General features: G+C 41.8%; 1 protein-coding gene across 1 annotated transcript in view; it reads right to left on the bottom strand.

Annotated features, from left to right (window-relative positions):
- The window catches only part of E2F5 (E2F transcription factor 5), a 348,139-nt gene that overhangs the window by 115,860 nt on the left and 204,446 nt on the right, over window positions 1–27,833 (bottom strand). Inside the window, exon 6 of the mRNA XM_078687086.1 lies at window positions 11,430–11,667. Coding sequence (XP_078543212.1) covers window positions 11,430–11,667 — 238 coding nt within the window. The remainder of the gene's footprint in view (window positions 1–11,429; window positions 11,668–27,833) is intronic.

Raw genomic sequence — 27,833 nt, forward strand, 5'->3', positions numbered from 1 at the left:
CGGCGTTACTAATGGTCACAGAGGACCTAAAACAAGTCCTCACTCATGGTAAATGTGTATTCATCTTGATTTAAACACAGCCTTTAACGCTTTCCCAAACACTCTTCTTCACAGATTCAAAGAAACTGGCATCACGGTCAGCCTATTGAAATGGCTATCGTAATTTGTTACCGGTAGGAAATTCCAAGTCAGCGAAGGGAAATTTTGCGCCATGACTCACCAGTTAAAATGTGGAGTGCCACAGGGCTCCTTCCTTAGCCCCACACCTTTTCATCTTTACGTCCGTCCACTTCTTGACATTATATGTTCTCTAGGCTTTACCATGGTATCTTATACAACGATACCCAGATCTCCTTTTCTCCCAATGTCAGCTCCACATCTCAAAAACGAAATGTGTGTTTAAAGCAAAAAATGAAATGAATGGCAGCAAGCTATCTAAAGTTAAATGGGGACAAAACAGAGATCCTGGTAGTTAGCTTCCTGGATCATGATCTTACCAACTTGTTTATTGACAACATTCACACCCCTCATCTGTGAAGCACTCCCCTGTCTCAGAATAAAACTAACTAGGTGATTCTAACCCTTCCACAAACCAACTGCCACCCTCTCGCCCTAACACTAACCATGGGTCAGCCACTCATTGTGCAGTAGTAAAAGAATGAGTGCGAACACCTTTGTATCCAGGATTAGTTGTTTCCATCTCTGCTGTCAGCTTCCATATTTGCTCCCTCACTAGCTCTGACTTTTACCAAGTCTTGACGCACACTGGCCTTTGCTTTTTCCTCATCCTTGCTGGAAGATTGCATACTTTCCCAGGTAGGTTCTCTAGAGTAGCTGTCTGTTGTGGCTTGTCCTATTGGTCTCTCCATTCAGTTTCACAGTTTTGTTTTTCTTTCTTTTACAATTGCAAGGATCTTTTGGCATGGCTTGTACAGTTATACTGAGCCCGAGGATGAGGGTATGGACTAATGGGGCACTGTTGCAACACTTTGTCTTGTACCTCTCCCTAAGACAGATGCCAATTATCCCTACGATTTGCTCTTATGCTAGAGCTATCGGAATGTTGGAATAAAGCGAAAGGCCTAAAACTGGACTCCATGAAGGATAATAATTTTATATTATTGAGAATTTCCAACGCGCGCAGATACTGCGAGAGTGTACCGGCGCTAACCTTGAGAGAATTAAGAAACGCCAAGAGCCAAGATTAGGGGAACAGATGCGTTTTCAGCTTTTTCTTAAAAAGAATCGGGTCCTCAATGAAGCGCAAAAGGCAGATCGTTCCAGGCCAGAGCGGCCTTCACAGCCGAGGAGCTGCCGCCTGATCTTTGCAGGCGGAAACGCGGGATTTGGGCCAGAAGTTGAGTGGAACGCAGTTCTCTTGCGGGGGTGTAAAAGGAAAACCGTTTCTGAAGATAGCCAGGCCCAGTGGCATAAAGAGCATGGTGGGCAATAACAAGGATCTTGAATCTGACCCTCTCTGCCATTGGCAACCAGTGTAAGGCACGTAGATGTAGTATCATGCTACCTCTGGCGGAAACGTTCACCAGCATCCTCTCTGCCGCGTTCTGCACCACTTGCAATTTGTTTAATAGATAGCTAGGGATGCCAGCATATAGAGCGTTAGCGTAATCTAGCTGAGAAAGAAGAAGGGCTCGAATCACTAATTCCTAAGCCGCCTGGGGAAGAAGGGGAAGTAACTTAATGAGGGACTTTAGAAGACTGAAGCAGGTCCCTGCCAGCTTCTTAACCTGGGTTGAGAATTGGAGATTCTCCTCGAACCAAACCCCCATGTTCTTAACTGGGCTCATTGAGGACAAAGGCAGAGCAGAGTCGGAGGGCCAAAGTGATTCCGTAAACCGGGCAGGAAAATTGCAGAATAAGAGAATTTCAGATTTCTCCTCATTGCATTTCAATTCAGCCCCTGCTAGCCAGCGGAAGACTGTGGTCAGGCAGTGTTTGGTGGCCGAAGTGAACAAAAGCTGTGTGTCGTCTGCATAATCTCTGTATATGTTGATGATATATTATTGTATCCAGCAAAACCTGAATTTTATGGCACGACACGGAGGCCATATTATGCAAATCTCCTTTATTGCCACAGCTCAGCAACAACAATATCAATGACGAACATAGAACTTCAATGAACATTCTAGAGAAGTATAAAGTTCCTTCGTGACCAGCCATCTTCCTTCTTTGTTGCTGCTGCTCAGAAAGATAAGTACTGCTCTTCAACTGAACGTTCATAGATCTTACTTTTAACATGTTTGTGTGTATTTGATAGATTTAACTATGGGCTATGTGTATTGATATGATATTGGTTTGATCCTGTATTTAATATCCCTATTGATTTATCCCTATTTGTTTCCCTTTATCGCGTGCCACTTCAAGGGCTAAATTGGACAACCTACTTTGCTCTTCTCTACATCACTTTCACTCTCTCTATATCCTAGGGCTTTCCCCCCTAGGACTATGTCGGTTTCTTTTCCCCTCCGGTCTTATTTTGGACCGGATTAAGCTTACTCCTCTAGCGTTTATTTTTAAAAAGGTAATCGCGTGCTCGCTCGCCACGCACTCGGCGCTCATACCTTCTATTTGCGATCAGCGCCCGGGGATATAGGGACTCCCCACCCGACTGCCTTCATCAACGGGGACACCTCTTATCATCGCGGACACCCCGCGTTACTCCCCATTGCCTTCCCGCCCGCCCCGACACTTTTACTCGCGTACGGGGTGGGCCGGAATTAGAGGAAAATACCTCAAGAGGCAGCCACACACGCTACTACGTGCGTGGCTGACATTTTAACACTTTGGGAAACTTCAAGTCTTCCCTATACGGCAGGCATTTTATTGGTTTGGGACAAAAACAACTATCCCCTACGTAATTTCGACAGTTTCAATAAACTGCTGGTTTTGACTATCAGCTGCCAAGAGCTCTCTTACTTTGGTAGGATGCCTCCATAAATTCATTTCCCCCCAAACGTGCTTTAAATATCAAAGCCCTTTTAATCTACACCTAATAATTTGGATCCCTTGGCCCATTAGACAGATTTGATTAATAAGCCACATTTGACGGAAATATCAAAACCCATAATATATTACAATGTCTACTCCCCAAATAAATATCGAAGATAGATTGGAGGAGTTAGTTAATAAGGCTGTTGAGAAGGTACTCTGTTCAATTGATGATATAACCAACAAAACGTTAGAATCCTTCTCTCTCATGTCCCCACGCCCTTCCACTAGTACCCATTATAAGGAGCAATTAAGGCTGCAAAAAAGAGGACGCTTGGAGGCAAAGAACGGAAAGATTAAAAAAAAGGCCAAAACCTCCGCTCCTCCTTCACGCTCTCAAGGCGGTGATAAGACTGGTGCCTCGGGCACCCCATGTGGGCATGAATTAGGCCCTGAGCTTCCTATTAATATTGACAGCGAGGACAATTCCGATCCGAAAATTGACCTATCATGTTCTTCTGGTTTCAACACTGATGTGGAGGAGGCACCTAGGGGGACGGGAAGCTCTGAGGAGGCTTCAAAGGCCTCACAACCCAACATGGGACTCTTGGACCAATTCGGTGACCTAATGTTCGACCCCTTACTAATAAAACACCCTTTATCCCCGGAGTGGACCCCTTCCCAGCACGTGGCTGGGGAAGGAAATCCATCAAGAGGTCAGGTCCAGACTGCGTTCCGAATGCCCAAGGCCCACCCTCCCCAATAAAATAGCTGCAAAGCCAGAACTAGACCCCAAAGTTGTGGCAATTATAGCGAAGACATCCAGAGACCCCAGAAGGGCATAGATAAGGGCTTGAAATTGTGTCAAGATCGTCTTCTTGACACCGTTGGACCCCTTACCAAGATATTTGAAATGGCCGAATCGGCCTACCTGGGGGACTCCCCAGTCGATCCCAAAGAACTCAGGGAATGGGTCCAGCAGGCCATATGCCTTATCTGGAATGCAAACACTGCTCTCTCCACAGAGAGAAGGAAGGGGGTATTACTCAAGATAGACCCCAAACCTATTGAACTGGCCAAATATTATGCAGGCCCTAACTCACAAGGCTTCCTCTTTGGTGAGGACTTCATTAAAGACATGGCTAAGTACGTTGGTGCTTTTAATTCTATTCAGAAATCCCAAAAGGATATAAAAAAAGGTTATTTCAGGATCGAGTTTTCACCCGGGCTTGGAGAATACAGGGTTGTTTCCCCAGCCGAGGAAATTCTACTTCAAGACCAATCATGGCCCGTGGCGGCAGATATAACACCAACTTCGGCACTCAACAGTTTTATCCCCAGAGACAAAGGAGCCGCGGACATCCCTTCAGAGGTGAATGAAGGCAACGCTCCTTCTCATCAGGTAGGAATCTGGCAAGACCTTTCCGATACCCCTCCAAAGGTGGGAGGGAGGTTACATCAATTCGCAGGGAATTGGAATTTAGTTACCAAAGACCCTTGGATCCTAGAGACGGTGAAAGGTTACAAGATAGATTTCACCGACACCCCTTTCCAGACAAGACACCCACGGGATATTACCTTTTCACACAAAGACAGACTGATAGTCTCCCAAGAGGTACAAGACTTGTTAAAGAAAGGTGCCATTGTCGAAGGCAATTACCTGGGCTTTCTCAGCAATATATTTTTAGTGGAAAAGAAAAACAAAGAACAGAGACCAATCATAAACTTAAAAGACCTAAACCAGTGGGTAGTGTACCAACACGTCAAAATGGAGGGGATACACCTCCTGAGGGACATTTTAAGGAAGGGGGACTGGTTAACCAGACTGGATCTAAAAGACGCATATCTAACAATCCCAAAATGGGGACCTCATTAGAAGTTCCTCCAATTCACCTGGGAAGGGAAACTATTCCAGTTTTGCAGCCTCCCCTTTGGACTATCATCCGCTCCTTGGTGCTTCACCAGAGTACTCCGACCTGTCACCGCCTGGCTTAGACAGAGGGGAGTGAGGCTGATGATATACCTTGACGACATCCTCATAATGGCCCAATCCAAAGACACCGTATCACTTCACACAGACCTTACAATTCGCCTTTTGCAACACCCAGGGTTTATTATAAACACAAAGAAATCTTGAATAATTCCAAGTCAACAGACACAGTTTCTGGGTTTCCTGGTAGATACAGTGAGAGCAGAATTGAGACTCCCCGCAGAGAAAGTAAGGAAGGTGAGGAAGGAACTCCGAAAGTTACTCAGCCTAGACTTCTTTCCCTTAAGGATCCTAGCAAGGATCCTGGGCCTACTTTCATCGACAATTCAAGCAATCTTCCCAGGTCCATTGCATTATCGTGCACTTCAGAGATTGAAGGCCAGGTCCCTCCTCTGGTGGTTGATGAATGTAGAGGCATGGAATGGCAGAGCCATGTTTGGGGAGGAACCGGATCTAATAATAGAGTCAGACGCGAGTTATTATTATTATTATTATTGGGACATTTGTAGAGCGCTGCGATTACGCACACCGGCGTGTCCACGCGCTAAAAAGTGGGAGGGGCAGCTAGCAAGGGACACAGAAACTGAGCGGACAATTATTTAGTGTAGAGAAATGTTTTAAGTTTCGCTCGGAGTTTAGAAGGATGCGGAGCCAGATGTGGGAACTCATCAACAGGGGGTCGTTGGACTCCTCAAGAGAAGAGGTTGCATATCAACTGCTTAGAATTATTAGCAGGTTCATTTGCGATTCGCTGTTTCACCCAGAATTTGGCAAAATGTTGTGTAACATTACGGATGGACAATGTCTCCGCGGTGCGTTATTTCAGCAAACTAGGGGGTCCTCATTCCAAGGGTTTATCGGACCTAGTGAAAGGTTTCTGGGACTTCTGTTTGAACAAAGGAATATCTGTTGTGGCGGAACACATTCCTGGGTTGAACAATGGTGTAGCGGACTGGTTCTCAAGGAATTTCAAGGACTCCAGCAACTGGAGACTAGACAGGCAGATTTTCTTAACCATCCAGTCCCAATGGGATCCCTTCCAGACAGACCTGTTTGCAGACCGTCTGAATACTCAATTGACGAATTTCTTCCGTTGGAAATCGGACCCTCAAGATCTCAAGGTGGACGCCTTACTCCAAGATTTGAAAGGTCTGGCCCCTTATGCCTTGCCACCATTTGCATTAATTCCCGTCTACTTCTTCATGCTCGACGTTACAGAGAGAGCATGGTCGTGAAAACGCCGCTATGGAGATCCCATGTCTGGTTCCCGATAGTTCTCGAAATGTCTATAGACTTTCCAATTCTGATCCCTTCTTTCAGAGAGGTACTCCTAGGTCCAGAGGGAGACACTCATCCCCTGGTAGAGCAGGGTCTTCTGGTGCTGACGGCATTGAAGATTTTAGGAGACAGTGGCAAATCCCAGGGCTTTCGGCAAATGCTTTCACACTCATTTCTGAGTCATGGGCATCCGGTACAAGGAAAGCTTATCGATTGGCTTCGAACAAATGAGTTTGCTGGTGCCTTCAACGACGTTATGATCCCATTTCAACTGATTTAGTTCACGTTGTCAACTATCTTTCAGATCTCTTTACATCTGGTCTATCTTATAGAACCGTTAATGTTTACAGATCTGCGATTTCTGCTAGCCATTCTCTGATTAACGGAATCTCCATTGGGCAAAGCTTATTAACGAAGACGATAATGAGAAGCATGAGAGTTCTCAACCCCCCTTCTGCTAAATACACCGCCCTGTGGGATGTTACTCTTGTACTTAGAACTCTATCTTCTTGGGGAGATAATACTTCCCTCTCCCTTAAACGCATCTCATACAAACTTACTGTTTTACTATGTCTAGTATCTTTTAGAAGAAACTCAGATGTTAAGGCATTAGATATTTCTAGCAGGGCCTTCCAACCCGAAGACGTTTGCTTTTACCTCAAGAAAAGAACCAAGACAATGTCTTCCTCTATCTTTTACCCCTTTTTCCCACAGAATGAAAGGCTCTGCGTAGTTAAGTGTCTGAAAGAGTACGAGAAAAGAACTAAAAATGTAAGACTGAATGAATGCCAACTTCTGATTTCCCATAGATCCCCTCATAAAGGAGTCTCTTCTACAACCCTAGCAAGATGGGTAAAAGCCGTTATGCATGAAAGCGGAGTGGATATATCTGTCTTTGGAGCTCACTCCCTCAGAGGTGCTTCAGCTTCTGAGGCCTTTTTTCTGGGAGGAGGACTGCAAGATATCCATAGGGCAGCAGACTGGTCGAGTGATAGTATGTTTAAGACTTGTTATTTTAGACCAATTTCTAGTGCGATTGATAATGTTCTTAATGCACTTTGAACTTGCATAATATGGCCTCCGTGTCGTGCCATAAAATTTAGATTTTTCACAGCCTGCTGGGCAGAAAATCTGGATTTCTTTTAAGGACACTGAGGCTAATATTATCCCACCGCTATTTATATTTTATCTCTCCCATTGTGCATGAGATATTATGAAATGTTGTTCGTTTTCTCTCAGAATGAAAAACGTATTTTCCTTCGGACCGCTTTTGGAGAGCTATCTTCAGTTGTATTCCTGTTTCTGCATGTTGATCTTTCCACGCAGTTCTAACAAAGAAGGAAGATGGCTGGTCACAAAGGGACTTTATGCTTCTCTAGAATGTTCATTGAAGTTCTATGTTCTTCATTGTCATTGTTGCCGCTGAGCTGTGGCAATAAAGGAGATTTGCATAATATTAGCCTCCGTGTTCTTAATAAAATCCAGATTTTCTGCCCAGCAGGCTGTGAAAAATCTAAATTGTCCATATTCAGACTGGGTGCATATTCAAGATTTATGGGTAATTTATCTGCATTTAGGATAAACTGGTTGAAAACAATACTATTCTATGACAAGACCCCCAATTCAACTGCCCATTTGAAATTGTATGACATGGTTTTAAACACTTGGGAATATATGTAGCCAGCAGCAGAGAGGTTTCCTTGAGCATAACCGGATGAGTGAATTATAACAACTTAATCTGCATGTATCACATCTACCGCTATTATTAATGGCCAGGGTGGTAGTGTAAAAAGGTTTCCATCCCTATGTTTGTATACTTGCTATAGAATGTCCCCATTCTCCTTTCCAGGTTTTGCAGGATTTCTTCCTGCACCTTGTCAGGGTACTGCTTATATTGTTACGGGACAGAGGCACAATTAGGCTATTCCTGACAACAGTGTATTGTTGGATGCATGGAGTCGTAGGACTGACATGAACAAATAACACTGGGCAACCAAGCTGGTGGCTATTCTCCCCGCAGCAAGAACCATCTCCAATTACATCTAGGCTCGCAAAAAGTAACAGGGTAATCCCAGAAGCATATTGGTGTAGGAAAGGTGTCTGGGGATTTGTAAATACAGTGTGGGTAGGGATCCTAGGCAGTGAGCCACCCCCAGGAAACAACAACGTCCTAAAAGAATTATGCTATAGAGGTTCTGAGAACATGACAAAATTAGATTTAAAAAACTAGTGACATAGTTCGCCCCATTGAAATGTAAACATGTACAGGTTGCCACATGGAAATGTCCACCTTTAAGAAAATTAGTTCAGACTTTGTGCTGGACAAATAGCAGGCCTTGAGATCCCTGCCTAAAGCATGATTTGGGGCCCTACACTGATGATCTATGCGACTTCAAGGACAGCTCATATCTAGATTTTACTGAATCTCCCGGGCCGAAAAGCTGTATTGCAGACATACAAAACACTGATAAATAACGCACCTCCCATCCTTGACAAATTGAAAGACTCGGAGAAGAAGGCTCTTGACCCGCTAAAAGATAAAGACTAGGGTGAGCTGATATGTTGCCCTTTGGAGGGAGTGATAAAATCAAGTATTTGGCAGGTGTAAATAAAAGTATTACACATATATACTACACATGTACACAATCACTGAAATTTGGAAGGATTGACTATGCTTTCTGAGGGGATGTAATGGAGACTTCACTTTCTTCACTATCATATGGAAATGGCCCACAACATACGCATTCTGGAGAACCATCGGCGACTGTCTGAAATCTCCGTTTGGACCAGATAAATGTATCAACTTCATTGTTTTGGTGTGTGATAACATTTTCTCTTTTTGCTTCATGTTCGACTTTTGCATGTAAAATGTTAAAGTAATATTTACCCATAGAAAAGTAATACCATCTTTTAAGCTGCTAAAAAAGTAGTTTGACCTACTGGAGATAGAGCAGTTTTCAAATTGTCAAGTACTGCACTGAGTAATAAGATGCAGTCAAGTAATGGGACTCAAAGCCACCTAAATTATTAAAAAAATTATTCCTACACAAAGAACACAACTAACACTTGTTATTAGATAGATTTTAATACCTACTACAGGAGAAGAGTGAAAAAACACTGCTCAGAAGCACTTGGAGAAAGACCTGGGAAGGGAGCTAGGTAATGATGGCTTGGCGGCAATCTTTCTGCAGTTACATAGATCAGTTGATTTTATATTGGTATTACACACTTGCAAACAAACAGGTTTGGGACAGGAGGAAGACAAAGTTGTGTGGAGAGGAGAACATGTCTCTAGATTTATTCTGATGATGTCAGAAGAAACAAGTTAAATACCTGTAACTACAGTTCTCCAGCGTTGGTATCTTACATAGATTCACATGCCTTACTCAATCATTCCTAATCGTCGAGTTGGAGTCCACAGTACTTTTAAATAGCAGTAGTGGCATGCAAAGAGCCTCTAAACAAGTAAAGGGTGTATGTCCAGTAGCCCAACCACCTTCTTAGAAAAGGCACTAAATTAAATGAGGCAAAGGATAGAAACTTCCAAAGAAGAGCCGTCTAATACCCTCTTGTGGGCATCTAGTTTAATGCTAGCACTGTGGAATTAGGAGAAGTAGCTCATAGAAACTGAATAGCAATAAATATGAGGCCAAGTCTGCGACTTCCACAGCTGTGACAATTACATGATACAAAATGATATGCATTCTTTGAGAAATTACTTGAAATCTTGCTATTAGTTTTTATGTATAATTTCAGATAATAACCTGAGGAAATCCCCTAGCCACCAGTGAGTGTCCTAATGGAAATTTTAAGTTTGACGTAGCATATATTGTGTAAACCTTATTCTCCTAATAACATGCATTCACTTGAATTCTTAGTTGGGTTGGGCACATTGGGAACCTCTTTTGGAGCAACTCCGGAGAAGGACTACTTTTAGAAGAAAGAAGATTTTAATGAAGAGTCCTGTACTACTTCTCTTGGCTTTTACAGTTTGCCTCACACTAGACACTGGGAAAAAACTCCATGGTTGACACCAGTAGTCCTGACTCTACAGTCACAGTACTGAAGAGGGCATACAGTTGCAGAGTTAAAAATCAATATGGGATTGAATAGCCACAACTAAGTTGCCAAGCCCATTGTTGTGGCATTTTATTTAAGTTTGTGCACTAACAACACAGAGGGAATGGCTAGACAATACCTACTTCATCCACAAGATGGGCTGGCAGTCGAGTCCCTTCTAGGAGACATTTTTCTAATAGCAAGTGTAAAATGTCTCTTTTGCCACTGGAGACATGCTTGCAACTGAGTACTTGATCCCCTAATTTGGGCAGTTACTAGCCTATTTTTGCCTTATGCTCTAGTAGGGTATTGCTCCTGGTCCTGTGGCAGTGTTGGGGGACTGGCTGCAATCTGTGTATAAGGATCCAGCAAAGGGTGCTGCTCAGTCACAGGTTGGAGTAGCTTCTACCAACCTCTTGACATCGAAGGATGGTTGTCAACATTAATCAAGATTTCAATCTTAATCAAGGTCACAATGTTGCCAAACTGTCTATAGCCGAAAACGTAATCTAATTGCAACTGCACTGTCCATTGGAGAAGGATGTTCTCTTAAAAGTATCAAAGTCAAATCTTCTCTAAAAAGATTGTGATCTATCCTGTCTCGCTCCATTTCCATTTTCCCTTAAGAAAGGAAGAATGAAATGTTATCGTTTGTTTATTTTCAATGTTATTTGGATATACCTAAAAAACCAAAATGCTGCCTGTTAGCAAGAATATGCGCTAATGTAGCATTGTAAAGATAATTATATTAAAAAAACTGGAGTGTGATTCTACACACAGGATAGGTTATTGCACATTTATCGCAACCAATAAAGTTCTTAAGATGGAAAACAAAAGAAAATAATTTTCCCAAATACAACTCAAGATGGGAAAGTCTCCCACGCTGAAAACATTACAAGGAAAGGGAATAGGAAAATGAACTTAAATCGAGGGTACATGCACAAATTCATACCTCACATGCCTGTCTATAAACAGATTATGTTTGCTCGGAGTTGTACATTTTATTTGAGTTTACATACCAAAAGGAGGTTAGATACAAGTTAAAGGTACAAGATCACTATTTTGAACAATCTAAATATTTTCTATCCTGTCAACCAAGACATGCATTATGTTGTAATCAAACAAATTAGGAATGCTAAACAGAAAACTTTACCAGAAGATGTATCTGCAACTGGTGCACACTGGACCTCTTGGTCTGTCTGAGTTTGTGGTGAGGCAACTGGTTTTTGTGGAGTCACGGCGGGGGTTGCAGGCTGTGTTAAATCATCAGGTGGAGGAACTGGAAACACTACTGGTTTGGATGAACTGCATTCTTTGTTAATTAGCAGCACATGGATAGGTCCTGAACGACTCTTCAGGTTTATCTGGTATTTTTTCTGTCCATTTTGGCCCTTAAAATAAAGGAAAAACATGTTATAATCATTCAGGAACAGCCATACAAATGAACAGCCCTAGGTAATGAAGCATGCTTAAGAAAGTGTTCAACCTAAACAAGTCTTTCAGTTAGACCCCACAAGAAATAAAAGACAAAAATAGGATCAATTTTAAAACAATTTCTCTAACGTAAGGAGACGAAATATGAAGTAAACGGTCACAGTCACCAAGTAATGCGAACACTGAGTCTTGCAGCACTTACTAACATACTTTCATGCTGCCTCCACTTACAATAATGTTCAGTAATTCGAAACCTGTGCCCCCCTCACATAACTCCCCACTGTCCCTCTCTCAACGCTATCTATTGCTAAAATCCCAGAGGAAAGCATACATGACATTATACGAGAGGACGTTAGTCAATCTTTGACCCCGATAATATTATTGGAAGCCTCCCCAAAACTGATTGCCAGATTCTCCAGTAACTGCAAAGTTCTTAAGATAATAGAATACCATCCTTATATATGTTATAAGACCACTTAAGTTATCTCTAGTAAATTAATGCACGCTCAAAACAGAAAAAAAACTCAAGAAAAAACAAGTGTAATAGTCCAAAACCACTACTAAATGGCAGGAGAGTGCACATCATGTGATCGATCTACTACACAAGCTGCAACTGTTCAAAATCCATACATAAACCACGCACGCCCAACGAGTGCTTATACTTTGGCGTATAACTCAAAACCCTACGGAACATACACCACATGAACAGAGGCAGCAGTTCGCACCCTCACTAGAGATCTGTGAAATGTGCTGCATTCCCATTCAGCAGTTTCTTATTTTCGTTCACAAAAAATTCCTATTGTGACTTACTATGTAAAGCGTGAAAACCAATGTATTTGTGATGCCCTTTGCCCAATCTACATCACACTTTATAGATTAATTCCTAAATTTTGGACTGCGCCTTTACAAAGAATTAGAAAGTTTAAGCAGAACTCAATTAGAATCATATACGATAAGAGGCTAGGTTGGCTAATACATCTTCTAAATACAATTTGAGCATTTAATACGTGTAACATTTGATGCAACATTCAACCACCAAAGGTTACTTAAAAATTCACCTACACTACATGTAGATTGTTTAGCGATGCGACTCATAAGCTAAATACTACCAATATTCAACTTGACAGTATTGTTCATAACTCTCACTACTTTCTTGGGAGAACTAAATGTACTGATTCCTTTTCCAAACTTTCTCACATAATTGACACAGAACAACTGACCAGCTTTCAAAGATACCTCACGCAAGCTACGTCAAAATATTTCATATTCTTCTCCTTAGATGCCAAACTTAGTTTCTACACATCTTCATCATTCCACTCCACCATTTTTCCTCTCTTCATCGATCCTGGATTCGGTTTAGAATGCGGATCACTCCCTCTCATCCATACAAACAGACTTTCGCCAACAAAATTATGCGGGGTTACCCTATATGCCCAAAACATCCTCTTTAATTCAAAATACAAATTTGTAAATCCTTTATTAGCCCATTGTACAATACTTTCGATCATTCAATTTGCCCTTTCCACAACAACATTTCCTCTAGGGTGTTGAAGCATCGTCAATCTCTGTTGAACTCTCACACACTTCATAAAACTTAATTTCTTCAGACTTAAATTGCACTCTTGTCCATTAAAATGGAAACCGGAAACCCCTCTCTTAAAAATACCGCATGAAAAGAAACTCAATTACTGTTTTGGTGTCTACACACAACTCAATCCACCTTAAAAACATATCCACCAACACATGGTATACTTTCACCCACCATCACACCACGTAATGAATCCTATAATGTACTATGCAACATCATCCCACGGTGATTTGGGACACCCAAAAGAATGCATGGGAAGATTCAAAGTTTTCTGAGACATGCAGCACCTTCACACTCTATACAAGTCCTCACAAATCTCCTGGTCTCCAAATATACCTTAGGCCATAAATACTAATCCATCACATTGCATAAAGTACATGTTTCTCCAGATTTCCCTTAATGAGAAATGGATATAGTTCTTACCCTGATATCATTAGGCGGGATAATTTTATAATCTCCTGAAATGAGCAACCCATCAACACTTTATCAGGCACTTCCCCAAATGCTCTCACATAATTTGAAAGATTAGCTTGCGCATCTTCACACCAACCACTCACCACCTTTTCTGTCACGGTCTTCAAATTTTCAACTTTACTATAAGCTTCCAACTACTCACCCTTCTGAAAACTATCACTTACACTATTTTCCACAAAAATTCCTGTCACACAAAAATTATTCCAAGGATTCCTATCAACTTCTTTCAGAGGTAATGACATTCTACAAATACAAATAATCAGCAGTGACATTCTTGGCACCAGGTACGAACTGAACTTCATACAAGAAAACCTGCAATCGCATGGATTAGCTTGCTACCCTAGCCGAGGCTTTAGACAACCCTTTCAAGGTAAATCATTTTGTCTGGGGTATATGATCAGATCTTAACACAAACTTCCTTCCTCACAAAAACTTACAGAAGTGTTAAAAGGCCCACACACATGCTAATGTTTTCCACTCTACCACAGAGTACTTTTCTTATGTAGGGGAAAGTGATGGGGAAGGATAAATTACTTACTTGTAATCCTAGTTCTCTTCCAGGGGTATCCTCATCAAAGTGTTAAGCACATGAATATTCCAGCCTATGTGCGGGACCCCGGAAACACATCACATATATGTGAAAACCATATGTGTGTGTATATATATATATATATATATATATATATATATATATATATATATATATATATATATATATATATATATATATATATATATATATATATATATATATATATATATATATATATATATATATATATATATTCACTGAAAAAACCATAGGTTATAGACCATATATAGTTAGGAATTAGCATTTACAAAACCTTGAAAATTCACTGAAAAAACCATAGGTTATAGACCATATATAGTTAGGAATTAGCATTTAGAAAACCTTCTTTTACTCACACAAAACCATTGAAATTCCATATATAGTTAGTTGCACTAACTATATATCGCGCACCCGCAATCCACTGCTGATGATGTCACATATTACATCATTCATGACATGGTCAGTGACATCACTGATGACATCACTGATGACATCTCAAATGACATCACTGATGACATCACTGATGACATCTCATTTGACATCAATGACCACATCACTGATGATATCATTCATGTGACAATACAATGCATCTCCTCACATTTTAATATAACCTCTGTTTCACCCAGTGTTAAATACAGAGTATAATTTTTGAAACCATTGACACACCAATACTAGTTACTACATACGCACTCACTGATTCCTATGTCTACACACACATTCACTCATTCACCCATACAATCATTCATACATACAATCACTCATCTTTACAACACTATCATATGCACTCATACACCTATACAGACACTCACAGTCTGCCACTCATCCATGGAGTTACTCACACACCTAGTCAGTCCTGTAAAGAATCAATGACACTTCCATTTTCTTGTCTATACAGTTAAACATAGAGCACCTTACATTTTCAAACATATACTAACACATACTTACCTTCTTATACAATCATTGATACAAGTACACATTGATCTGCACAGAGTCACACACCTCCCAGCCAGCCACACACACACTCAGTCTCCCATACAAATACTTGGACAATCAATCAGTAACCCATATAGTTAATCATATAGCTACTGATCAACACATGCAGCAGTTTACAGAACAACAGACATAATGATGCACAAATTAAGACAGTTTAGTCACTAACCCATGCACTCAGTGAGACACATTTAATCACTCACTCATACATTCAGTCATGCACCTACTAAATCCTTTGTCCAGACACTTATACTTCCACTCATTCTTCAATATGTAAGACACATTTTAACTTTACAGAAACATACAGTCACTGGATGTTGTCATCAGTGATGTCATCAGTGATGTCATCAGTGATGTCATTTGAGATGTCATCAGTGATGTCATCAGTGATGTCACTGACCATGTCATGAATGATGTAATATGTGACATCATCAGCAGTGGATTGCGGGTGCGCGATATATAGTTAGTGCAACTAACTATATATGGAATTTCAATGGTTTTGTGTGAGTAAAAGAAGGTTTTCTAAATGCTAATTCCTAACTATATATGGTCTATAACCTATGGTTTTTTCAGTGAATTTTCAAGGTTTTGTAAATGCTAATTCCTAACTATATATGGTCTATAACCTATGGTTTTTTCAGTGAATTTCATTGGTTTTTTAACAGCTAATATCTGTAGCTGTAAAATGTATTCTTCTTTAAATCCAAAAATATATTTTATATGTTTATGAATAATTTTTTTTTTAAATATTTTTTTTTCTTCGTTCCCGCTTCGCGAATCGGGAAGCTTCCCGTTAGCTGACCTTGATGCCGCGAAATAGACCGCGAGCCGGTAAACGTTTCTTTACCGCAACTGCCGCGTTAGAAAACAACATCGTGACGCCTCCCGTCCGCATGACGTTTCACGTTGTCGCGTGATACGTCATATGACGTGCTACGTTAGCGAACTGGTACGCGAAGCGAGTCGCAAAGCGCAGGTTTCTGGAAGCAAACCGGGAGGCCCTGCAAAGCGCTTAACGTAAACACAGCAGGTCATGTGACTTGGTAATAACACTTTTCATTGGTTCATTTCACTTTTGGTTTCCTAATGATGTAAGACTAGGTCATATAATCTAAAATGAACACTTTTCATTGGTTGAGAACTCTTGTTTTTCCCAAATGATGAAAATCCCTCCTTCTTTCCTCACTCTGACTTTCATCATTGTGAGAGAAAGACCCTTTGTTACCAGTGAGCAATGGCTTCTTTAGTAGCTTCAGCTGGTGCTTCCCCACCACCTCCACCACATCCAAGGAAGAGTGGACCACCTGCTCAAGTTATAATTCAACAAGAAGAGGAAGAAGAGGAACAGGACGACGAGCACGAAGAGAGGCAGTTTTTGCCTGAGGAGCCCAGGACGTCTCACCGGAAAGAAAACTTCATTTGGCAATTTTTTAAAATTCCCAAAGGTCAGAAAAAAGTAAATGCAAGATACGTAACTTGCCTTATATGTCAAGATAGACTGTCCAGATGGACCGAGAAAAAATACAGTTTCGGAAACTACACAATGCATCGCCATATGACTAGGTGGCATCCTAACAACTACAGTGCTGCACAGTTTCGGAACGACCTAGATAATCTCCCTATTATGGCCAGAAGATCTGTTGTACCAGAAGTAACGGGACCAGAGGGCAGGGAGACGGTGCCAAATATACAAATGAGATTTGGTGAAGTAAAACACGTCTGCGTACATTGCAATGGATTCATTTGCTACGGAGAAAGAAGCATCACTCTGATCAACAGAGCTATTGACTATCATATGCAAGTTTGTACGAAACGCCCAAAATAATAAATACTTTTTTTTTGTTTTGTTGCTCCTGTTGAGCCCTTTACAATGAATCGTTTTCATTGCCCCCTCCAAGAAAAACCCCAAAAAATATAAAACTGTTCAGAAAAATTCAAAAAAAGTAAAAAAATGTTCCGAAAAATAATAAAAAAAATATAAAACAACAAAAACAATTTTAAAAAAAGTTCTTTTCAGAACTACCTCCCCGTTATTAAAAAATTGGTACAATATTTGGAACTGTGCCAACCTCTATTTCTCGTAGTTCGCTTCCCAGTTCGCTCGCCGGTACGCGAACCGGAAGTGAACCCAAATTTTTTTTTTTTAAAAAGAACAGTAAGTATAAGGGAAGGAAACAGACACTTATGTTAAAAGAAAGACAGCTATAAGGGAGTAAACTAGAGATACTATTACCCGTAATCCACTGCTGATGATGTCACATATTACATCATTCATGACATGCTCAGTGACATCATCAGCAGAGGATTGCGGGTTTTTTGGCAACGTGCCTTATCCACGGTTTAATAACGCTGCCTTTTGCTTTATATAAGTTTTCAAATTGTATGAAATATATACCAATAGGTCGTTATGAACCTTTAGGTAGTGCTTTTCTTCATGAGGTCTGGTCGCTTCCATACACATACAGATGTTTCAAAGATGATCAAGAAGTTTATCTGAATGGAGAGGAATGCACTGAGACGCCACATCATTCACTAATGTGTAGGCACATACAGTTACACGGTTCATGCAACAAACACCGACCAAATATGGCTTGCGTGTTGCAAGGCACGCCAGTTCCTGCTATCATCCCCACGTTCAAGTTGTTGGAAAATGGTAGTTATTTGATGCTCAATAATGAAGATTGTTCTGGGTTAAATAAAAGTATTCCTTTTATCGTAACAGTAAGTGAACGGGTTATTTGCTGCAGAAATGTTCTATTTCCTCCCACACATGAACATAGGGAGTTTTCAATCTCGCCACAAATACCAACCTTGGGAGCAGATTTCAACGGCATGGCAAGAATAAGAGCTCTTTTGTCTCAGAGAGAGGTGGCCTTGAGTTCGGCCCGTGAAACTTTCGTGCTTCACATAGCGAACACCCGTACAGAGGTGCAGACCCTTTTCAATACAGATTTGCCTTTCCATTTCAGCAAGATGGTTCGGACTATCTTTAACGCGTCCTCCACAAAGGCCCTGGCGCACTTTTTTAAAGTTGTTACCAGTGGTCTCGTGACTTCATTTGAGAAAATCTTTGGAGTCATCCCTGCTTTCTTTCATTCTATTTTTTCCACTCTGCTTCGTGGATTCCCATTTTTACTTGCATTACCAGCGGATGCTAGAATATTATGGCACAATGCCGTTGGCGATATTAAGCACGGCATATGGATTATCTTTTCGATTCTCCTACTTCACCTGTGTCCAGCCTGTATTTCACTGCCTGACCTGTGATTTCGATTGGGCCATTGATTTGTGTCTCTGCGGACCGGTTTCTCCTGACGTCGACTTTAATCAGCTGATGACTCCTATCATTACTCACGAGTTGGTTTGTCCTGGCGAAAGGATTATGGCTGTGGCATTGATGCATGGACTAATTGGTCCCTGGAATTTACTGGCGGCAACACAGTCTTTCTTGGAACAGAGCTTTCTTGAAAACCCACCGAGCTGTCCTCTGATGGTGATAGAGGATCCGGTGCTGGGAGAGCACGTATGTTCTTTTCCGCTTTTAAATTGGATGGCTGAACTCTTTTCGGATGAAGACGGTGACTTCCTATTGGAGGCTGTTGCAGCTTATTTTGCATACACAGTTATGTCATAGACCTTTTTCATGTTTGATATGCTCAGTACTAGCATTTCATTGACAATTCATTGACTTATTTGTCAAGTTTTTATTATTTAGCTTGCCTATTGGCTTAAGACTCGATAAAGTACTTGGCTGTTTTATTTTTCTTTAGCATTACATTTTCCTAGTTTTTAATGCTTTACCTTGCGGACCGTCCACATATAAACTTGCAATCTGCTCTCATGAGATGGCACTTCTATTATCTTATTCAGTTCGTTTCCGGATCATGGGGAGGTGTCATCTAGGTCCTGGATATCTTTACACCGTGTTAAGTTAGCATGGGCTCATTACCGGTTTAAACGCCATTTTTCCTTTTTTGCAACTTCTGCACACGACACTTAGTTGTTGCTTTAGCTTTCAACCTAGTAGTTCATCGTGGTTTACATGAGAATAATATGTTATTGCCCTACTATCTGCTTTGCTTGTTAAACTATATCTGTACAGCGAGTGCTGAAGTTTCAAGAACAACACGATACAGAATTGTTATGAGGTCTGATCTCCACGACTTCATACTCATAACATAAGTGCAACTTCTGCCAATTCTGGGCATGAGGCGGGTTTTATATTGCTTTGCCGAACACACATACACAACAGTTGATGCGGTTCACATGAAGAGAGAGCTGGTGTATGCTGATGTGATTCCTTCAAATCTAAGACACTAAAGTATGGGCACGCCCTAAACCAACACAAAGAGACCTTCTTAGCAAATAATATAATATGTGTATTAGGGAGGGTGAGATATAAGCAGCCGCGGGCCGTGGAGGGAGTTACGGTGGGGCAGGGAGGCGGGGAGGGGGAGGGGCAGGGTGGAGCCCTCTCCACCCTGCCCCTCCCCCTCCCCGCCTCCCTGCCCCACCGTAACTCCCTCCACGGCCCGCGGCTGCTTATAAGTGTTGCTAACTCTTATTCATTTACAGCATGTTAACATACTGTCACCATTCGCTTTTTTTGTACTAGTAACTATGCTGGTAATTTTGCTACTGATAATATGTGTACTTGTATTATCTAAGATACTACGCCTGAGAAGACGGCATTAGTAAATAAACATTTCAAATACACATGTGTTCTTCTTAACTCCATGTTCTGGTTTTTAAGAAATATATAACGACCGACTGTTCATGAGTTCCACGTATCCTGAGGTACTATAAGTTCATATTCTGGATTGTCTAAACATTGAGAGTTTGTTATATCCAATGTGACACTGTACCTAGCTTGCTAAGGGGTTTTTGATTACTAAGGTGAGTTTTGGGACACCCTAATTCGCCGAGGTTCCAATCCTCTGTCCACAGTTCTGTGTGAGAACAGAAACCCTGCGACAGGGGCACCCCCGACCCTTGCTGGAGCTTCATCACACTTGCGATACAACTCCAGCAATGCGCCACCTTTACGGCACAGATACATCACGCATCTGTGCTGTTTTTGCCCCATGATGCGCCGCATTGTAAATGCAGCACACCATAGGTGACGGAACAGCGGCACAGAATGACTAACACATCCCTGGTGATGCGCCAGTCATCATAAATCTATCCCTATGCTTCTTATCTTGTTAGAGATGAACCGCCATATGTATCATCAAAGTTTTTTGCATTTCCTAAATAGCGAACTTTAAGGAATAAATAGCGATTCTTTACCATTCCTAGTTTGCGATGAGCTATTTGCTAATTACAAATTACCCATTAATTTCCTTCATTTCCATAGGGCGGTTGGACTCACTTTTAGCTCGAACGGCTGAATGGATTTCCACGAAACTTGGCAAAATTGTAGGGACTGGTAGCCCGATGTGCCTTTGCTATGTCTCAAGATATATGCTCCAGTGGTTTTTACGAAAATTAACTTTGAAAAATATATATTGGGCTACATTGGCCTATATATATGTTGGAGCCCAAATGTAGCCCAATGAAGCCCAATGAAGCCCAATGTAGCCCAAAGATGTCCGCCAGAGACAAAAAAAACAAATGTAGCCCAAATATCAGCCAGATGTAGCCCAACTATAGCCCAGTGACAGAATGACCAATCAGCTTCGCAAACCTCCGTTACGCGAAGCGGAGCGCTGTTACAGATATATATCTTTTTTTGAACGTTAATTTCTCAAAATCCACTGGAGCACATATATTGAGACCTAGCAAAGGCACATCGGCTACCAGTCCCTAATACTTTACCAAGTTTCGTGCAAATCCATTCAGCCGTTCGATTATTATTATTATTATTATTTTTTTTTGCCCCGCGGGGCCCTTTTAAAACCTCCACATCAAACCTAGGGGGTCAGCGAGGATCTACTATGCCCCCTTATGGTCATTTGCCCCTTCGCTTTGGCCTCCTCTTCTCTCTCGATCCTACCGAGAGACAAGATGGCGGCCGCTACGGACTGTTTGGAATGTTTACAGACGCCGGAGAACCAATCAGCTTCGCTTCACAAAGCTCCGTTGCGCGAAAAGTACGCGTACTGGAGCGCTGCCCGGTCCGCTGTTACAGATATATATCTTTTTTTAAACGTTAATTTCTCAAAATCCACTGTAGCACATATATTGAGACCTACAAAAGGCACATCGGGCTACCAGTCCCTACAATTTTGCCAAGTTTCGTGCAAATCCATTCAGCCGTTCGGGCTAAAAGTGAGGCCAACCGCCCTATGGAAAACTCAATGTTAAAAACACGTTTTGGGACCCCCCTTTTTTCTCGGCCCCCCCTTGACGAACCCCCCCCAAATTTTCAAGGGCTGCTCAGAAACAAAATGTGCCATTTTCCTGAAAATTTCAGCCAATTCCGTCCACAAACGCCAACGTTATTAGACATAGAATTTTCAAAAATCCCATAGAGAAAAAATCCTAACTATATATACCTACTGGCGACCGCCAGTAGGTAATATATATATGTATATATATATGTGTATATATATATATATATATATATATATATATATATATATATATATATATATATATATATATATATATACACATACATACATATATATATACATACATACATACATACATACATACATACATATATATATATATATTTATATATATATATATATTACCTACTGGCGATAGCCAGTAGGTATATATAGTTAGAATTTTCAAAAATCCCATAGGAAAAAAATCCTATGTCGAATAACTTTGGCGTTTGAGGACAGAATTGGCTGAAATTTTCAGGAAAATGGAACATTTTGTTTCTGAGCAGCCCCTGAAAATTTGGGGGGGGTTTCGTCAATGGGGGGGCCGAGAAAAAAGGGGGGTCCCAAAACGTGTTTTTCCCATGCAATTTTCCATAGGGCGGTTGGCCTCACTTTTAGCCTGAACGGCTGAATGGATTTACACCAAACTTGGCAAAATTGTAGGGACTGGTAGCCCGATGTGCCTTTGCTATGTCTCAAGATATAGGCTCCAGTGGTTTTTACGAAAATTAACTTTGAAAAATATATATTGGGCTACATTGGGCTATATATATGTTGGAGCCCAAATGTAGCCCAATGTAGCCCAATGTAGCCCAAAGATGGCCACCAGAGACAAAAAAAACAAATGTAGCCCAAATATCAGCCAGATGTAGCCCAACTATAGCCCAATGACAGAATGTCCCAGAGTGTTCTAAAGAACAACTAGAGTGCTAACAGTCCTACTTATTACAAAGGTATGGCACACCTGAAGCCATCTTGATTGGAATAAAGTGGTAACTCTTAAAACATTTAATTTAAAAAGGAACAAAATGAGGGGGTTCATTTTGCCATAGAAAGTATGATTAGCGAATATATGACGAAATCCCGCATACCATCAGTCCGCAAAAAAAATCCCGCATGTACTATTAGGCCGCAAATTAAAATAACGAAAACTTTTAGAACGAATATGCCTTTAGCATACACTAAACAACTAAACTACCCTAAACCCTAAAACACTACCCCCAGCATGACCCTACACTACACAAACAGTACAACACTACCCTAAACCCTAAAACACTACCCCCAGCATGACCCTACACTACACAAACACTACAACACTACCCTGAACCCTAAAACATTACCCCCAGCATGACCCTACACTACGCAAACACTACAACACTACCCAAAACCCTAAAACACTACACCCCAGCATGACCCTACACTACGCAAACACTACAACACTACCCTAAACCCTAAAACACTACCCCCAGCATGACCCGACACTACACAAACACTACAACACAACCCTAAACCCTAAAACACTACCCCCAGCATGACCCTACACTACGCAAACACTACAACACTACCCTAAACCCTAAAACACTACCCCCAGCATGATCCTACACTACGCAAACACTACAACAGTACCCAAAACCCTAAAACACTACACCCCAGCATGACCCTACACTACGCAAACACTACAACACTACCCTAAACCCTAAAACACTACCCCCAGCATGACCCTACACTACGCAAACACTACAACACTACCCAAAACCCTAAAACACTACACCCCAGCATGACCCTACACTACGCAAACACTACAACACTACCCTAAACCCTAAAGCACTACCCCCAGCATGACCCTACACTACGCAAACACTACAACACTACCCTAAACCCTAAAACACTACCCCCAGCATGACCCTACACTACGCAAACACTACAACACTACCCAAAACCCTAAAACACTACACCCCAGCATGACCCTACACTACGCAAACACTACAACACTACCCTAAACCCTAAAACACTACCCCCAGCATGACCCTACACTACGCAAACACTACAAAATTACCCAAAACCCTAAAACACTACACCCCAGCATGACCCTACACTAAGCAAACACTACAACACTACCCTAAACCCTAAAGCACTACCCCCAGCATGACCCTACACTACGCAAACACTACAACACTACCCTAAACCCTAAAACACTACCCCCAGCATGACCCTACACTACGCAAACACTACAACACTACCCTAAACCCTAAAACACTACCCCCAGCATGACCCTACACTACGCAAACACTACAACACTACCCTAAACCCTAAAACACTACCCCCAGCATGACCCTACACTATGCAAACACTACAACACTACCCTAAACCCTAAAACACTACCCCCAGCATGACCCTACACTACGCAAACACTACAACACTACCCAAAACCCTAAAACACTACCCCCAGCATGACCCTACACTACGCAAACACTACAACACTACCCAAAACCCTAAAACACTACCCCCCAGCATGACCCTACACTACGCAAACACTACAACACTACCCAAAACCCTAAAACACTATCCCCAGCATGACCCTACACTACGCAAACACTACAACACTAACCAAAACCCTAAAACACTCCCCCCAGCATGACCCTACACTACGCAAACACTACAACACTACCCAAAACCCTAAAACACTACACCCCAGCATGACCCCACACTACGCAAACACTACAACACTACCCAAAACCCTAAAACACTACACCCCAGCATGACCCTACACTACGCAAACACTACAACACTACCCAAAACCCTAAAACACTACCCCCAGCATGACCCTACACTACGCAAACACTACAACACTACCCAAAACCCTAAAACACTACCCCCAGCATGACCCTACACTACGCAAACACTACAACACTACCCTAAACCCTAAAATACTACACCCCAGCATGACCCTACACTACGCAAACACTACAACACTACCCAAAACCCTAAAACACTACCCCCAGCATGATCCTACACTACGCAAACACTACAACACTATCCTAAACCCTAAAACACTACGCCCAGCATGACCCTACACTACGCAAACACTACAACACTACCCTAAACCCTAAAACACTAGCCCCAGCATGACCCTACACTACGCAAACACTACAACACAACCCTAAACCCTAAAACACTACCCCCAGCATGACCCTACACTACGCAAACACTACAACACTACCCTTAACCCTAAAACACTACCCCCAGCATGACCCTACACTACGCAAACACTACAACACAACCTTAAACCCTAAAACACTACCCCCAGCATGACCCTACACTAAACAACCACCACAACTCTACACTACACTAACACAACACTACACTACACAACACTACACTACACTACACAATCACTAACCCGCGAAAAAATTAGCACAAACCCACTTACCTCTCTCGTCATCGTGGTTTTCACAACGCAAATGCATTTACCATACATGCCTTTAAAACGTAATTCTTTGTAAAGGCATGCGCGATAAATGCACATGCGTTTTGAAAAAATGCGGGATAATGGTATGCGAGGTCAATGACCTTGCGGGATAATGGTATGCGGACTGAAAGTCTGCGGGATAAAAAATGCGGGAAAATGGCTGCAAACCATGATTAGCAGCAGACTTCCCTGGTGAGCACTAGCTTTACTACAGTGATCTAATGAGCAACTAGAGTGCTAACATTCAGAATTTATGGCAAATGTGTGACACATCTGAATGCCTTCTTGATAGAACCAAAGTAAACAAGCATTGAAAATGCAATAGATCTCGCCCTCGTTTAAGTTAAAGCCATTCTGTTTGTAATGAGGTGGCTTTTTAGCTTTGCTTTTATTAGTGTTTTTAAAACTTTCATGTAAATAACATGCATATGTATGCATATATGTATATGTATGCATGCATTTATATTTATATAGATATGCAGATTATATATGTTTATATATGTATATTACCTACTGGCGATAGCCAGTGGGTATATATAGTTAGGATTTTTTCTCTATGGGATTTCTGAAAATTCTATGTCTAATAACTTTGGCGTTTGTGGACGGAATTGGCTGAAATTTTCAGGAAAATGGCACATTTTGTTTCTGAGCAGCCCCTAAAAATCTGGGGGGGTTTCGTCAAGGGGGGGCGAGAAAAAAGGGGGATCCCAAAACACGTTTTTCCCATTCATTTTTCCATAGGGCGGTTGGACTTTTAGCTCGAACGGCTGAATAGATTTACATGAAACTTGGCAAAATTGTAGATATGGTTTGCCCGACGTGCCTTTGCTATGTCTCAATATATGTGCTCCAGTGGATTTTGAGAAATTAACGTTTAAAAAAATATATATATCTGTGACAGCGCTCCGGTTAGCGCCCCGGTTCGCGTACCTGACGCGTAACGGAACTTCGCGAAGCAAAGCTGATTGGCTCTCCGGTGTCGGTCAACATTCTAAACAGTCCGGAGCGGCCGCCATCTTGTCTCTCGGTACGATCGAGAGACAAGATGTGGTGAAAAACGAAGGGGGAAATGAAGGAAAGGGGGCAAGGTAGACCACTCCTGACCCCCTAGGATTGATGAGGGGGATATTAAAGTGCCCCGCGGGGCAAAAAATAAAAATAAATTTTTTTTTGCGATTTTACGCCGTAGAGGCGCGTCCCGGTACGCGAACCGGGCAGCTCACCGGGCAGCTCACCGGGCAGCTCACCGGGCAGCTCACCGGGCAGCTAACCGGGCAGCTAACCGGCAGCGTAGCTGTCAACATTGTAAACAGTCCGGAGCGGCCGCCATCTTGTCTCTCGGTAGGTTCGAGAGACAAGATGTGGTGAAAAAAGAAGGGGGAAATGAAGGAAAGGGGGCAAGGTAAACCCCTCCTGACCCCCTAGGATTGATGAGGGGGATATTAAAGTCCCCCGCGATTTTTCGCGGTAGAGGCGCTTCCCGGTACGCAAACCGGGCAGCTAACCGGCAGCGTAACGGGAGTCCGCCATCTTGTGTTTTTGGAGCGTCCGGTTCGTGTACCGGGTAGCGTCCCGGTAAGCGTAACAAGGGGAAAACCAAGAGAAACAGTAACAAAAAAATTAAGGGAATAGATTTCCAGCAAACTTGGCAAAATTGTAGGGACTGTTTGTTTGATGTGCCTTTGCAAGGCCTCAAGATATGTGCACGTGTGGATTGTGTCTAATTAAGGTTAAAACAAAATATATATACGTTACAGGTTTTGTTTGCGCTGCAGAGCCGATACGTCACGGTTATGCGACGCGTCATGAGGCGTCTCACGTGGCTACGTGATACGTCACGTAATAAAGAATATATTTTACAGCTATAGATATTAGCTTTTAAAAAACCAATGAAATTCACTGAAAAAACCATAGGTTATAGACCATATATAGTTAGGAATTTGCATTTACAAAACCTTGAAAATTCACTGAAAAAACCATAGGTTAGAGACCATATATAGTTAGCTGGACATTTTATGGACATAAAACCAATGAAATTCCATATATAGTTAGTTGCACTAACTATATATCGCGCACCCGCAATCCACTGCTGATGATGTCACATATTACATCATTCATGACATGGTCAGTGACATCACTGATGACATCACTGATGACATCGCAAATGACATCACTGATGACATCACTGATGACATCACTGATGACATCACTGATGACATCACTGATGACATCACTGATGACATCATGACACACCAATACCAGTTACTACATACGCACTCACTGATTCCTACGTCTACACACACATTCACTCATTCACCAATACAATCACTCATACATACAGTCACTCATTATTACAACACTATCATATGCACTCATACACCTATGCAGACACTCACACACTGCCACTCATCCATGGAGTTACTCACACACCTAGTCAGTCCTGTAAAGAATCAATCACACTTCCATTTCCTCATCTATACAGTTAAACACAGAACACCATACTTCAGTGACATCACTGATGACATCACTGATGACATCTCAAATGACATCACTGATGACATCTCAAATGACATCACTGATGACATCATGACACACCAATACCAGTTACTACATACGCACTCACTGATTCCTACGTCTACACACACATTCACTCATTCACCCATACAATCACTCATACATACAGTCACTCATTA

The sequence above is a fragment of the Lissotriton helveticus genome, chromosome 4_1 (genome assembly GCF_964261635.1).
Source record: "Lissotriton helveticus chromosome 4_1, aLisHel1.1, whole genome shotgun sequence".
NCBI classification, from domain to species: domain Eukaryota; kingdom Metazoa; phylum Chordata; class Amphibia; order Caudata; family Salamandridae; genus Lissotriton; species Lissotriton helveticus.